This window comes from Stegastes partitus, unplaced genomic scaffold (genome assembly GCF_000690725.1).
Source record: "Stegastes partitus isolate 25-593 unplaced genomic scaffold, Stegastes_partitus-1.0.2 Scaffold486, whole genome shotgun sequence".
Lineage (NCBI taxonomy): Eukaryota > Metazoa > Chordata > Actinopteri > Pomacentridae > Stegastes > Stegastes partitus.
Window position 1 is genome coordinate 272074 of NW_007578217.1, and position 16346 is coordinate 288419.

The following is a 16346-nucleotide window of genomic DNA, read 5'->3' on the forward strand; positions in this document are numbered from 1 at the left end:
GTGATCAGTATTTAGATATGCACGGTCTAGAAACTCGCTGGTTTATTATTTCTGAACCACAACGACAATTAAGCTGCTGTGAGGTTTCAGAGGCGGCTGAACTGTGAACCTTCATGTCATTTATCTCCACTGAACAGCCGTCATCTAATCTTCTGCTTTCACTTCGGGCCCGTTTTTTCCATCTTTGTATGAACTTCAGTTTGTATTTATATTGAAATATAAATTCTCTGCGATGTCGGGAAATTGTAGTGTGATTATTTCTGAAAAGCTAAATGCCTAACCTCCTCAGACGAATAAATACCCAAACACACGTCTAATACATGCGGCATTTTATTTACAAACAGCATCTTTAAAGAACAAGATTATTTTTGATAGCATAAAATTGCTAATCGACTTACAAAGAGTCAATTTTGCAAAAAACCGTGAAAAGACAATGAAAAAGTGTCTTAGAAACTGTAATGAACAAAGAAATAATATTTACTTCTGTGAAAAATATATATTTGTCATAAAATGTGGGCTATGTCTGTAAAGCAATATAAAGACAACTTTTATTAATTTCATTTTACCCTCAGATAAGTCGAGGTAATAATTTCTGATTAACTAGATTAATAAAAACTGGAACTGCACCGACTCCATCCAAACGCACCATTTGAACTAAAGGGGTGTCTGAAGCACAATATAGATACAGCGTACGGGTGTAGGTAGCATACAGTCGCCCAATTCCTCGAGAGAATTCCTGCAGTTCCCACCTTCCTGTTTTGTTTTTATACAAAATGTACATAATATATATAAGTTGGCACTCCATTACAAAATGGATGTTTTACAAACAGTATATAACTACAGTTATATATAATATATAGATTGTTTTTTTGTTGTTTTTTTACAATAAATCAACTCTGTGTGTGAGCCTACGTAACAAATGATCGATGAAGGCTTGTTATAACTGTAGGCAATCAGATGTCTGCATTTTTATTTGCTGTGCTCTACTTCCTATGCTGATTGCTTTTCTATCTAGTGCATACTCACTGGTTATAATCTGTCTAAAAAAACAAAAACAAGACAATATAAATCTATGAAAAGGCCCATAAAAAGTGGGCTTGTAACACTACAAAAACCTACAAAGACTAGGGGAAGCACCGGGTGGAAGTCGTCCAAAAAAAATGCTCCCCTGAAACAAAGTCCTTTGTCCTGTGTTGATCGAGTCACTGCTCTGCGGCGGGACGCAGTGATGAAGAGTAGAACCGTAGAACCACTGGTTTCCCTGCTGCCGTGTTCACTCCAAAAGGCCCGTCAGACGTCGTTCAGGCAGCTGATAGGTCCCTGATTCAAATCTCTGTGGCATGAAGGAGAGACGTGCTCCATCTCCATCGTTCTGCCAGTTTGAGCTGGAGCCATCCTCTTGTTTTAAAGCAGTTTTTTGTTTTTTGCCCCCCCCTCCAAAAAACCCCCAAGCCTGAATCACCGGCAGGCCTGCTGCACTTGATTGATTAAATCTCCGAAACGATCAAAGAGCCCCTCTACCCACGCTCCGTTCTGCAGACACTTCTGTACGGTCTCCTCCTGCCCCAGGTCTCCCGCCTGAACCCGCAGAGATGCGATCTGGAGGACCGCAAAGAGAGAAATAAAGAGTCATCTAGTGATTATCATCAGAGTTCAGAGCTGCTAAATGTTACCCAACAAAGAATAAAATGTACACCGACCACACAGACAAGCGTCTTACCTCGTCTTTACACATGAGGTACGTGTGGTACTTGTAATGCTGCAACGAGTGGTACAGAGAGAACCACTGAGTTTTCTGCTGGTCCACTGTATACTCCTAGAAAGGGAACATTTAAACACCATGAACGTCTTTCAAGAATATTTGAAATTTTTTTTTTTTCCTTCCAGTGTGACAGCAAGACAGGGAACAGAAACACAAACAGTGACACTGCGCCCTCTCCTGGACAGATATGAGGAGCACAGGGAAGTGCACTCCAACGTCATCTCGTCTTACCTGAGGCACTTTGTTAGGCATCTTGTAGGGCTTCATAGTCTTCTTGTTGTAGGCCTTTCCGCTGAGACGTACCTTAAAGGCTGGAGTTTCCCCATCCTTTTTCAGTTCAGTCACCACTGAGATCTCCGGGAAGCTGTCGAGAGCCGTCTGAAGAACAAAAGTTACTGAGGTTCACACTGAGCAGCACGGAAGGTGTTTCACCGTCTCTTTCCACTTTGCCATCAAAGCAGACACGGAGCGGTTTTTAAATGAAAATGTTCAGGGCTTTAACTCATTGTTGAAACACATTTTGAGTTTAAATGTGGTGGTAACTGGCTAGGTGGTTAGCACCGTTGCCTCGCACCGGGATCTTTCTGCGTGGAGCATGTTCTCCCCGTGCAGTGTGGGTTCTCTCCGGGTTCTCCGGCTTCCTCCCACAATCCAGAAACATGTTGAGGTGAATTGGTGATTCTAAATTGTCCATAGGTGTGAATGTGGTTGGTGTTAGGATCATATATTTCTGATTCATGTTTTGATAATCTCTTATTATTCTCTTAAGGCATAATCAACATAACTTGTAACCAATCGCAGCATGAGAAAACGTAGGTGGAAACAGGACTTGGTGGTTTGTGTATATCTTTCCCTGTCACAACAGCTATCTGCAGGAGGCAGGAACTGAAGGTGCTCAACAGTTGGGTGCTGAGTGGCAAGTTTCTGCACCCACGAGATGGTGGAAGAAGGCCCAAGGACACGGGGCACTATGTAATAGTATAAGTACACTGGATCAGGGAGAGGCAGTCAGTCAGACTTCGTGCCCTGACATTAACATTGTTGGTGCTATGGTGACAAGTTTGATCCAGAGCTCTGTATGCTTATTCACAGCTATCTGCTAAATAAACACATTGAGTGAGACCTAAAGATCTTTTCCTATTGCCTCATTGAACGAATACGCAGGAGCTATCTCACACATAGTTTGATTTCTGGTAGATTGGGACAATGGTTGTCTGTCTCTAAGTGTAGCCCTGTAGGACCTGTCCAGGGTGTCCTCTGCCTTCACCCTGAGTCAGCTGGGATAGACTCCAGCCCCCCCTGACCCTAGTGAGGATTAAGCGGTGTATAGATAATAGATGGATGGATGTGATGGTAACTCCATTGTTCTAAAAACTGACATTAAAAATAAATACTCCACTTGTTGCACAAACATACTGAACACTAACCTTTTTGGCACTTTTTGACTCATTGTGGGCTCATTTTTCACAACATTATAAATTCCTGCACCTCTATGGAAACAGCACAGTATCAGTACAGGTACAGAGGGCTTAAAAATATCTTTAGTGTGGTTTAAATACGTCACAAATCATCAGAAATGAAAAGAAAATGACTCTACATAGTACGGACATTTTACCATATGTGTCTCCTATCTGCTCTGCGAAAACACAGCCTGCAGTTCAACCTAGTTCACCAGAGAACCCCTTTTTGTTTTGTTTTTTTTAAGAGCTTAGATTTGGAGAAGACTTTAAACCAACAGTAGGTCTCAGATTTGTAGTTCAAGGACCAGCTAAAAAGTTAAAAATTCTGGGATTTTTCTTTAACAGCTGGCTAATAAATCGTACAATTTGGGCATTTTTTTTAAGACAACATGGCTTTTAAACCTGCTGGTGGCTTTTCAGGTTCAGAATGTTAATAAGCAGTTTCATAAACACACACTCACCTTCAAAACTTGCCCTATGTGCAGTTTGTGAAGCAAGCGTTTCCTGTTGTCAGTGATCATCCCGTCCACTCTTTTCATATGCGGCAACAGCAACTCATCTTAAACAAGACGAATGAACAAGTCAGCAACGGTTCGAGCGACCGCGTGATGGATGCTAAACTGTGAGGCCAGCTGAGCTCGGCGCATTAAAAGTCAGTCGCTCACCGTTTGCCCTCTCGAGTGCCGTCATCACGTCTTCGTCTAAGGCAATGCTGATGAGCAGCTCCACGAAGCTTCTGAACGTCTCCTTCATGGTTCGCGTGTTGAGCAATCGTGAAGCAAACGGAAGTGGAGGGTTTAACTCTGAGGGTGTGGAAGAGAGAGACAGCGTGGAAGAGCAGTGAGAGAGAGAAGAGATTTAGACTCCGATTATATCCACTGACATCCACAGCAGATTTAACAAGAACAGTTAAAAAGGTTTCTTTACCATCATCGTCATCACCGCCTTCCTCTGCAGATGATCCGGAGGCAGCAGGTGAAAACTCCTCTTTCCATTTCCTCCTCTTCTTGGGTGGAGGCTCTGCCCTCGGCTTCAGTTGTTTGGGTCGGGGCTTTTGGCTCTGGAAAACTGGGGAAGGGGCGGCTGTCAAGCCCAGCAAAGACTTCACCTGAACACCCCTGGGCGGCAGAACAAGAACAGTTACACCACAGACGAGCCTTTTCCTTACTTCTTCTTTAAATGACTGACTTCCGTCGGTCAGTACCCACCTCAGCGAGTTCATCGGCTTGCAGCGTGGCTTCCGACTACAAACCCGCACATACTCCCTTTTATTAACCGTGTCCAAAAATTTCACGTACACCCTCTGGTACATGGTCTTGGCGTCACCAAAGTATCCGAGATACTATAAACAAACAGGAGAAAAAAAAACGTTAATAGCTGCAGAATAAAGAAACAACATTTAAATAATCAAATGCACATACAGGCATGCAAGTATGTTGGCGAGTCTGTTTTCACTTACGCTGTTTGTGGCTGAGAAAACTCTCTTTCCATCTCTCAGCTCAGGCACAAATTTCTGCAGCAGAGCCTTCTGGACTTTCCAGATGGCTGGAGGTTCACTTCCTGCTTTCATTGTCACCTAGATGCATGCACATGACGGTGCAGAACAGGTTTAGTATGTAGCAGCAGCAGCAGCTCTATTACAGGAAAAAATGTATCTGGGGATGTTTGACTAACAGCACATACAAGATCTGAGTCCTTTTTCTTAGTCTTGGACTTAGCACCAGGAATAACGGTAGACCAGCACATGTTTCTACTTCATTTTCTCACTTTTGGGGACAGATGGCTCATTAAAGGACGGTGTAGTACTCTGCTCTATAATTTAGCTCTGACATGCCGCATTCAACGTTTATTCATCCCTATTTGTTGCAAAACCTTTTCACTCCCAGCACTAAATCCTGCTCATCACCAGAATCCACATTACAGAGCATTCATTTTCCAGCCTGTACCTTCAAGTTTTCGATATCCTCATTCCGGACAACAAACTCGTCCCTCTCCCGGTACATTCCCTCTCCTCCGCTGTCCGACAGCTCTTCGTCCGTCAGTCCCTCGATGGCCACGCTGATCAGCTGCACAGCCAACTGGCCCGGTAGGGTTTCTTTGTACTCCTCTTTGGCTGCGAACGTCCTCCCTCCTGAGACGGCGTGCGTCGTCTGCGTAGGAGTGACTACCTGCGGCAAGCAGGTTTCTGGAACAGTGTGCGACATGATGGGAACTTGGTCTGGCTTCATCATCGAGCCTTGGATTTGGTTATCTGGAGAAGGGTTGCAAATATATGAATGTGTTGAACAAAGACATTGTCGGAACATGAAAGTGACACTCGGCTGGACACCTCAGTCTTCACATCGATCGAGTGATTTCAGACAGCATTCATCAGCGAGGGAAAAAAATAAAAAGCTGACAGACAGTGCATATTACAGCATATGTTAGCATGTTATTGATGTCTGAAGCAGGAGAAAGTGCAAGTAACAGCACAGCAAAGACCACTCAGTTGACTTTTGTGGTTTACATTGTTCTCTGACAGCTCAAAGGGCAGCAAAGGTTAGTCCTGTATTAACTTCTGTGGTTTTCACTTTAACCCTAAAGGACTCAAACCACCTGAATACCAATAACTAGTCACCGTTTGAGTTGTAGATTAAGTGGGCAGTGGGTGTTTGTCAACACTTCTCCCTCTCTGCAGAACTAAAAATGCCGATGCAGTCTGGTGTATAATTTCTGATGGCGCCCTGCACAATCTGTTCTCTATTAACTTGATTCCTGTGCATCCATTGTGCACTGACAGTGGAGCTGGGTATTAAATCCCAGTAGTGGTGCGGTAACTCAAATACATCTGTGCCACTGACAAAAGTGTTGACAACCAAAAATTGATGTTAAAAGCCCAGTCATTCCCTTTTACATACTTCTTGATCACATTGTTTGTAATTCGAATCAGAATGTTTCCCATTTTTCAGCACAGTTAGTGGTGCTTTAGACAACATGTGCACTTGATGACTGCAGAACGATGTTCAGATACATTAAACATGCCTTGACAGGCTCAGGAAGGCTGTTCTTACCTGTTCTAATTTTCCGATCTGAAGATTCATCCAGAGCCGAGAGCGCTGAGCTGATGCTGTTCCTCAGAGCCTGGTTCTTCCCGGTGTTCTCCTCCTCGTCCGAGCTGAACGACGGCAGCGTCTCCAGGTTGTTTTGCAGGTCTTCATCCAGACGTTTGTGCTGAGCGCTCACTCCCGGACTCTCCTGGGGAATCAAGGGCCCAGGCAGAGTCTGTAGTTTGGGAGGCAAAGCAGGCAGAGTGCACGGCTTGGACGAGGCGCAGGGCTTTCTCGGGCGACTAATTGTTCGCGTAGGACTTTGAGAGTATTGCTGTTTGGGGCCAGATTTGATGAAGTCTAAGAACGAGCCGATGAAGCCTGTTTTGACCTCTGGCTGTTTCTCTTCCACTTCACGGATCTTCTGCCGGATTCTCTCCTGCTGTGGACAGCCATCATATACGGTGTGTGAGGCCAATGGCGAGCTGACATCACTGCCCCTGGAGTTCTGCCGCTTTGTTTGCCCGCTGCGTTTGGCTGATCTGGCCAATCCACAATCATCCTCAGGACCACCTGGTTTGGTCAAAGATTTAGAGCGAGCTTTCTTTTTGGCAAAGTCCTCCCCACCTGGACACTCCATGAAGCCATCCTCTGTTTTAATACACTTTGCATTCCCTTTGACTCTGTTCTGTGGATCTGAGGGGTCATACACTTGACCGGCTAAGTGATAGTCATTCTCAGAGCTCCTGCCATCTCCATTTGTGTCAAGCTCACTAGTGCTGTTGTGGTGAACGGACTGACCCTGACAGTCTGTAGCCATCTGGGCTCCATTTAGTGTCATGGTGATGGTGTGAGAGTTAGTGTTGCTGATGATTGGCTGTTGTGCTGAAGAGAAACTAGGTGACATGTGTCTCATATCCACAGTCTGGAAGTGACCTTTGGAATCAACAGGGCTTGCCATCACTGCCATTTCAGCCTCAGTAGAGGATGAAGCTTTGACAAAGTCCTGTGGTGTGACGCCACAGGCTGCCACAGTGGCAGCCAGAATGTCGTCAACGTTTGACAGAATATTTCTGTCGTCTGCTAGTAGCATGGAGTCGGGGAAGCAAATGGAGTTGAGAGCAAAGTGGTTCTTTGCATCGTTTGGCTGATGATTTGCAGACTGGCTGTAGTGGTGTTTAGAGGAAGAAGGACATTCAGAGCTCGGTTCAGATGCTACGGTGCCTTGTTGACTCTGAGTTTCAGTGACAGTGTGACCAAGCAGGTCTCGGTCCATCTGAAGATACTGGACATGAACAGGGCCCAGACCCTGGACCGGTTGGATACCTTGTACAGATACAACCTTTGAAGTGTTTTGACTGGCTTGGACAAGGGACTGCTGGAGCAGAATCATCTGACTGGGCTCAAGGAGAACCTGAGTGCTGGGGACGGTGATGAACTGGGTGTGGGCCGCTGAAGTCTGGCTCTGGGACTGACTATGGTTCTGTTGGTTTTGTTGATTTGGCTCAGGAGATTTGAGTTGGAGAGCGTGCTGCTTGAGCTGCTCTGAGCACAGGGGTACATGTGAGGACACAATAGTGGAGTTAGTAGTTTTTGTGTTGGCAGTTTCATGGCCATTGGCACTGCTCAGATGAATGTGCTGTTGGCTCACAGAACCCATCCTTTCATCCTTTATCTGTGCTGTAGTTGTATGACCCAGTCCCATGAGCTGGTCATCAGAACGTGAATTGCTTCGGATAACACTTTGCGTTTTGTGGTGATCATCCACTTTTGAAACAACGTAGATGACGTTATTGTGAGAAGCCATATTGCTGTCTTGTGCAGAGACCTCCATGGAAGCCTGCTGCAGCGCTTCGAGGTCCTGGAGAGGAAGCTCTTCAAGTTTCTGTTTGCCATATGTTGGCTTTATGTCCTGTACTGAGGATCTAATGTTATTTTGTAAGGCTTGCGCAGTTGAAGAGTAGGTAGGCAAAGATGTCGATAAAACATATTTATGGGGCTGGGTCTGCTGCTGGGACAGACTGTCATGCGTTTTACTTTCAACTGAAGCTTGCATAAGGGTGTAGTCCATCGTAGAGATTGATGTGGGCAGACTCCGTACACATGTGGGCGGGTAAGAGGAGTTCAGGGATTGTCCTGTGGCGTAGCTTTGAGACTGGGTCACTACAGCTTGCCCCTGTGACTGAGATGTAAAAGCCACGTTTGGGGCTCCCTGAGAGTGGGAAGCGGGGTAGCTCTCGGAGAGATTTCCTCGACACAAGCTCTGGACCTGGGATCCATACTGGATCTCCTGCTCTTGGCTGAGCCCAGGAGTAGATGAGTAAACAAGAGTTTGACTAACAGATGCCACATTGTCAGATTGGCTGGACAGGGAAGGCAGAGTCTTGTAAAGGGAGGGAAGTTTTTCTGAGGTGGAATGGGAGGTCTGTGACTGTGCGTGGGTCGTGATATAGGTTTGAGGCAAACTGTTGGACATTAGGCTAGATAGCTGGACTGCCTGCTGATTAGCAATCACGGAGTTCTGCTTCTGTCCAGGGGAGGAATAACGCTCAGGAGATCCTGCTGTCAGGTTCTGAGAGTGGTTCTCTTCATCCCCAGCAGGGAGCGGAGCCAGTTTGGAAGAGCAGTCTTTAGCCTTTTGCAGTGAAGTTGATGAATAAGTTTGTGTAACACAATCAGTTTTGGGTTGTGGGGAACCGCTGACTCCTTGAGTGGAATCGGCTCCTGTGGAAGAGCTGCAGGACACAGTAGTTTGACGGGACGGGTCCTGCTGGTAGGACACATCTGCTTCGCTGCCAGAACCAAAGTACCCCTGTAAGGAGTGCTCCGAATTGGGCAACTGCTCTGAGGCCATGTGGCTACTGGAAGGCCTCTGGTGGTGCTTGATCACACTACATTCACGCTGAAGAGCTCTTTCAATAGAGCCCGAGAAAACCGTAGCTCCATAAGGCTGAGGGGCACCATGAGGGGTAGGCAGGGTCGAAGACAGGAGGCTGAGCTGGGGTTGTAAGAGGTGGGGTGCTGACTCCTGGGCTGAGCGATAAGTTGAGGACTGCACAGGCAAAGTTGAGCCCAGAGGAGGGGCAGAAAGATGATTGAAGGCCAGGGCAGTGGGAAGCACGGACTGGCTGGATTTGAGATGTAGCAGGGGGTCATGGTGAGAAAACAGGCCATTGGTGGAAGTGCTGAAGGCAGGATCCTGGAGAGCCAGGGAAGGGTTGGTAGCGTAACTCCTGGAGGGGTAGGCACCGGTGTGCTGATAGGTCGACAGAGCAGCAGGAGAGGGGAAAGTGGCAGTTGAAGGCAGGGCACCAGTTAAATACAGCTCTGTCGTGGAGGAGTTGGTACCTGCATGGACGGAGGAGACAACATAAGGAGAGGACAGGCAACGTGTAAGGATATAATTCAGGCAGGAAACAGAACAACTCTACACAAAAAACAAAGTCTGAAATGCAAACTTCACCTACATGTGTAACTTTGCTCTTATTTTTATGTTAAATTATCATTTAAATGAAATAGTGATCAGATTAAATGAGTGGATGCGTTCTCACCAGCAGGCCATGACGGGGGTCTAAAAGGAGGAAGTAACGAGGCACTAACAGGACCAGCCTGAAGGCTTCTTGACTCCATGGCTGATAGGAAGCTCATGATTGAGGTCTCAGGAGTATTACTGCTCGACTCAAGTGTTCCTGACAGTAAAAAATAGGAAGAGAAAGACGATCACAAAAAAACCTGGCATTAGGAACTGAAATATCTGTCTGACAAGGTTTCACCAGGAAGGTTTGTTGTTGTTGTTGTTGTTTGGCTGAACTGGTTCCTTAAAAACAATATTTAGAGTCTCCATAACTCACCTGCTGCAGCAGGAATGTGTGATGTAGTGTAGGTAGGAAGCTGGTGCGTGGAAGTGTAGCTTTGCCTCTGGAGGAGCTCTGCATCAAGGTGTGCTGCACCATAACTGGGACTGCAAGTACAAACAGACATACGGTTGTCATGATTAATCAAATCGTCACAAGCAGCAGCATGGTACGAGAAAAAAGTATTCAGACCCCTTTACGTGGAGTTGTAGATTCTGAAATGGATAAAATATAATCAACACTCAGTACCCCATAATGATAAAGTCAAAATGTGTTTTGAGAAAGGCTATAGCTATTAGAAAGCCTGACTGATGGAGAGCTGTGGATCTCTGCAGAGGACTTCTGAAGCTTTATGAGAGTGACTGTTCTTGTTTACCTCCTTGACTGAGGCCTTTCTTAGTTATGTTTAGTGGATGGACAACTCTCACAAGAGTCCCAGTGGTCCCAACCTTCTTCCATTTTAAAATGAGCTCACTGCAGAACACTCAGAGCTTTAAAACGGTTTCAGACCCTTCCTCTAATCTCTGCTTTGTCCGAATTTTATCACACACTCCCCACAGCGGCAAGTGTGCAAAAAGCGAGTTAGATAATTCTGAAGTGACTGCAAAAGGCTTCTCTTCGTACACGGCGAGCTCATTTCAAGTGTTCGGTTTGAAAAGCCTTGGCCGTCTACTGTCCACAGTCTCAACGGACCCACACCCTGTTTGCAGAAAAAGACTCAACGCACAGTTTGTATTAGCATCAGACTGAACATTACAGTTTCAAGTGACGTGTCCAAACTCCCTGAATGAGTTTCCTAATGTTTCAAGGGTTCTTACAACAAAACACGTCCAGAAAACAACCTGTTTGTCAGTGAACGGGGCACTAAAAGCTAATAGGAGTCCATTAACATTTTGGAAGCATTCACCTGAGCAGTAAAACTTGCAGCAATTAAGTACAAATACTTAAAAAGTCACTATTTCTTACTCGTAAACATCTAAATGCTTGTCAACTCTGCCCAGGACACTATTGTTGATATCCAGAAATAAAAACTTGTTTTGAAGCGCTGTGATAATGTTTTTCGGAGGGAAAAAAAAAAGCGAAACATTAGCAATGATACTTATTTTTAATATCCGACAGATGACTTTATATTCTCCTGGGATATTTTCATACGAAACAGAAATAAAAAGTCAGGGGTAATCAGATGCAGTCAGCCTGACCTAAAGTGTTGCCTCTTTGCCAGAAGGTGAACATCTGTGGAAGGAGAATACAGAGCTGAAAGGGATTAATTTGCCTCTTTTTCTGCTTTCTTCAACACACACACACAAACAAACACACCAGGACTCCCTTTCTCATGCAACGCTTTACTGCTAATTGACTATAAAGTTGGGAAAAAACTAATGCAGCATAGCCAATTATCAGCTGATGAGTTAGTTTCCAGATTGCCTTAATGAAAAGCCACTGCTAATCAGCAGCCACAAACCTGCGTCGTTTGGGGTCACGGCACAAGGAAAACAGAGGTCGCGGCGGCTTTTCTAAAGCGGTGCTCGGCACATTCATGGCATCATTTATTCAATTAAGCGTTATAAGGAGGATGCCGACAGACGGAACAGACTCATCAGGAAAGCCCGGTGTGATGTTGGCGGTCAGTTGGTCACCCTGGAGGAGGAGGAGGTGGTGGAGCAGAGGGTTCTACAATTTCATTTAGCGGACGCGTACATCTGAGAGCAGATACAACGCAAGCAAGAAAACTATCTAGATACGTGCCACAGAACAAGTGATAGGGCGTTGATGCCAACAGCAGGCTGTGTGGGAGGTAATAGGATTTATTTTTGTTTTGTTTTATGTTTGTTTTCAGGTTGTCAAGCGCAAAGGTGCTCAGTGAAGAGCTGGGTCTCTTAAAGACTGAGAGGGAGTCAGCAGATTGAACAGTTTGGTAACTCGTTCCACCACCACAGAACCACAGAGGAGAAGAGTCCAGCTATCGACCTCAGGCCCTGTTGTGGTGGTTGGATCAAGGATGCTGACCACACTACAGGTCATCATCTTGCAGCCCCTCCATAAAACCGTGGACGATCTGAGGAGCAACAGACTGATACGACCCCATCGCTCCAAGGAACATCACAGGAGGTCATTCCTTCCGACAGCAATCAGACTCTAATGCTTCAATCTAAGCACATTTCTGCTATCTCTGCAAATTTGTTAACTTATTTTACTTTATTTCACCTTCATTTTATCCCCTACCCTAATATTCTGTGTTGTCTTTTTGCTTTGTTTACCCTCTTTGTTGAATATTCATGCTGCTGTAACAACAGACTTTTCCTTCTGGGATTAATAAAGTCTAAATCTACAACCAACTGCATATCATTAGATCTGTCATTCAATAAGTTACTGAGTTATGGCTTTAGTTTTAATCTAGTGGGCTGCCTTGCTTCATCAGACTTGAGGTGTTTCTGTGCAGCAGGTTTTCTCAGTCAGGATGAAGCCTCTCCACTAACACAGGACTCAGTACAACACAGCAGCCATGAGTCACACATCCACAACTTTGGCAAGTTTTGCAGCTACACTGACCCCGTTTTATAAAACCCAGTAAAAAACAAACACAGCTACGGACCTCCAGCTCTAATAACCACAATAACACCAACACTACACGCTGATTTCGACACGTCGTTTTAGGTACCAAACCCAACCTGGTCTGAAGTGACACACAGCGAGTAGCATCGCTTGCTAGCAGCCCGTCTTGTTTTGGCTCTGAAGAGCACCTGTGGGTGAAGAAAAGTCGCCGATAAAAAGCCGCCTGCTTGGTCAATAATCACAAATACAGCCACTGTGTTTGTTGTTGCCCAACTCCGGTGCACGGCCACGCTGTAAAAGTGTGCTAGCGCGAACTAGCGAGGTGGGAGACGCCGACATATGGCTGAGAAAGCGCTGACAACATCTACGGCTTCGCTCGAATTCCGACATTTCCCCAAAGTGCCCCCCGGTGCTCCCGACAACCGCAACCCCCGCTGCACTTTTCTCCAAAGAGCCCCAGCTAGGCCCCTCCATCACCGAAATTTCCTTCGGAAGGTGACCCGCCCTCTCCTTCATCTTTTACCTTGGCTTGGTACTAGCTGAGCCGCGGTCATAGGCCCACGAAGCTGCGGTCTGTGCTGGTGGAGCCAGCGCGTCCGCAAAGCTGGAGCTCGGGTAGTTCCTGTCCATCATCCGGTGAAAGATCCACTTCCCCAACGGAGCTTCGTGGAGCAGCGGACACGCATCGTAGCAGCCCGGGTCCGACCCAGCGACCGAGCCACCGAGGCAGTCCCGTTAAAAAAAAAAAAAAAAAAGCGAGGGCACGGTCCGTGGAAGCCGCGGTGCCCCTTGGACAAAGTATCGCCTTTCCCTCGGTTGTTCTTTTAGCTCATCTCCCGTCCTGGAAGTTACGTCCTGCAGCCCGGACCAGTGAGCGGCTCCGACGCTCGGCTGCAGCTAGCGGGCTAAGCCCAAACTTCTCCCCACAGCCTGCCGAGTGGAAATGTTGCGCTGCGAGCACGCCACACGACACGGTATCGACTTTTTTAAAGCGCAAGTATCGAAGCAGGACCCTCCGACGGCTGCCTTCACCACGCGAAGAGCGTCACGTGACCATCCCACGCGAAGCCTCGTTATGTCACGCAGAGGTGGCGCCGCTTTTGAATGGGGGGGTCGCCCCGTTCACGTCCACCTCTGATAGTATTACTAATTATCATTTATAATGATCTTTACAGTTGTCACAGTATTTTTTGAGCAATTTTGTGGTATTTTACAGAAATTAACAAGTTCTGTTGAATTACAGATGATGACTAGTAAAAGCATTTTTTCTTAAAACAGTATTTAAATCAGCAAAAATATCATTACTGCACAGATCTGAGCCATTATTTAAAAGAAAATGTACATATCCTGAGTGTTGAAACTTGGTAAATCATTCTTAACTGTTATTTTACATGTTTTTTTCTGTTCTGTTAAGTTACACATATTTACCAGTGCATTTACCCCCAAAAATGTCTACAAAAAAAGAAACCCCAACATTTAATTTAATTTAATTTAATTTAATTTAATTTTATTTTATTTTATTTTATTATTATTTTACAGTTTACAGTTGTCACAGTATTTCTTGAGCAATTTTCTGGTATTTTACAGAAATTAACAAGTTCTGTTAAATTACAGATGATAACTAGTAAAATCAGAAAAAGTAATAATTTACATGTTAACTTAAAAAAAGGACAAAACTAATAACATCCAAAAATCAGTATTTTTATAAATGCTAAGTTATTCTGTTACAACATCTTGTAGTACAATTCTGCTGCTTTTTTATTTTAATTTTTTTTTACAGTGTTTAAATAAGAAAAAATATCATTATTACACAGATATTAGCCATTATTTAAAAGAAAATGTATATTTATCAATGGTTGAAACCTGGTAAATCATTCTTAACTGTTATTTTACATATTTTTCCCTGTTCTGTTAAGTTACACATAATTACTACTAAATTTACCACAAAAAAGTATTAATTTTACAGTATTTTAATCAGGAAAAAGTACCATTATTTCACTGATATTTTCCATTATGTGAAAGAATAAATATGTAGATTTTTTTTTTTTTTTTACACATTTCCCTCTTCTGTTAAATTACAGATAATATAAAGTGAAAATCTAAGAAATAAAAATGTAAAAACAACAACAACAACAATAACAACAACAAAAAAAACAAGCAAATATTGGAGCAACCTCTCAAGACATCAGCCAGGAAGTTAAAGCTTGGGCATAAATGGATCTTCTAAATGGACAATGATCCTAAACAGACCGCCAAACTAGTTCTAAAGTGGCTTCAGGACAACAAAGCCAGTGTTTTGGAGTGTCCATCACAAAGCCCTGATCTCAGTCCTGCAGATAATTTGTGGGCAGAGCTGAAAAGGCTGCCAACAGACCTGACTCAGTTCCACCGGTTCTGTCTGGAGGAATGGGCCAGAATTCATCAAACTATTGTGAGAAGCTTGTGGAAGGAAACCCAGAACTTTTACCCAAGTCAGACAGTTTAAAGACAATGCTACCAAATACTAAGGAAATGTAAGTAAACTTCTGACTTTGAAGACAACAGTTTAAAAATTTCCCTCTCATTATTCCTTCAGCAAATACTTCCTAACTCCAAACCAATCACCTTGACAGAACACGTGTCGGCCCTTGTGATAACACTGGTCTAAATATTGCAGTCACATCATGTCTCGACATAGTTGCTTCTTTGTTTCCTGTCTCAGTGAACTGTCAAATATAAAGTATTGGCTTCCAGTCCAACTGTGGTGGGAATCGCTCTGACATGAATGCTAAGTGTCTCGGACTTGCATACATTTTTGGCAAACGGACCACATGTTGTCATTGTAGGCACTGATCTGGTGGCACTGCATAAATTAGGAACTGATTGGGATTGCTTTTTGGGGTGATCAGTGTTGAAACAAATGCAGCAGCAGTTGTTTCAGCAACGTATGCGTCTAAAAACGTGGTTGAACTTTTAGTATGTAAACTATAATCTTCAAAATATAAATGACTGATTGAAGCGTAATTTCAGAGCTCTGCATGTCATTTATAGAAGAATAACTCAGCTGATCACTCATATATTGGCCTTGTTGTTTTACTTTCTTTTGTATTTGACGACAATCCGATAAAAACGAGAAATAATTTAAGATGTAAGTTCAATCATGAACAGAGATCGGGTTAACTGCATAGCAATATAGATGTAATAGAGGTATCATAGGTATCCTTTGTTTGTTTGTTTGTTTACTCAACAGGCAATTGGTATCAGCTGGTAGATGCATTACCACCATCTACTGGACAACATGCGGAACAGTAGATTGTCAGTAAATAACTCTACATTTCTCTCTGACTCTGTAGGAATTTTAACATCCATCCATTATCTATACACCGCTTAATCCTCACTAAGGTCGCGGGGGGCTGGAGTCTATCCCAGCTGACTCAGGGTGAAGGCAGAGGACACCCTGGACAGGTCACCAGTCTATCACAGGGCTACACTTAGAGACAGACAACCAAGCACACTCACATTCACACCTACGGACAATTTAGAATCACCAGTTAACCTCAACATGTTTCTGGACTGTGTGGGAGGAAGCCGGAGAACCCGGAGAGAACCCACGCTGCACGGGGAGAACATGGAGACTCTACGCAGAAAGATCCCAGGTGTCCTCACCAGGATGCAAACTGGTGACCTTCTAGCTGTGAGGCAACAGTGCTAA

General features: G+C 44.5%; 1 protein-coding gene across 1 annotated transcript; it reads right to left on the bottom strand.

Annotated features, from left to right (window-relative positions):
* Window positions 1-314: 314 nt before the first annotated feature.
* On the bottom strand, window positions 315-13720 carry qser1 (glutamine and serine rich 1). The gene is made up of 13 exons (XM_008287083.1): window positions 13179-13720; window positions 10100-10209; window positions 9800-9937; window positions 6273-9596; window positions 5169-5473; window positions 4682-4798; window positions 4431-4564; window positions 4150-4340; window positions 3888-4025; window positions 3684-3781; window positions 1994-2140; window positions 1721-1816; window positions 315-1599 (listed from the first exon to the last, which is right to left on the bottom strand). Exons 1-13 carry the CDS (start codon window positions 13286-13288, stop codon window positions 1459-1461), a joined length of 5049 nt encoding a protein of 1682 aa, XP_008285305.1. The 5' UTR covers window positions 13289-13720; the 3' UTR covers window positions 315-1458.
* Between the last annotated feature and the right edge of the window lie 2626 nt (window positions 13721-16346).

What these genes read in the sequence shown, in the direction of transcription:
- qser1 (XM_008287083.1), bottom strand. Translation starts at nt 13,288, where the DNA reads ATGATGGACAGGAACTACCCGAGCTCCAGCTTTGCGGACGCGCTGGCT. An exon ending in AGATCGGAAAATTAGAACAG is followed by an intron (nt 5,474 to 6,272) that starts GTAAGAACAGCC and finishes ACCCTTCTCCAG; the next exon opens with ATAACCAAATCCAAGGCTCG. An exon ending in ACATAGGGCAAGTTTTGAAG is followed by an intron (nt 2,141 to 3,683) that starts GTGAGTGTGTGT and finishes TTTGTTCTTCAG; the next exon opens with ACGGCTCTCGACAGCTTCCC.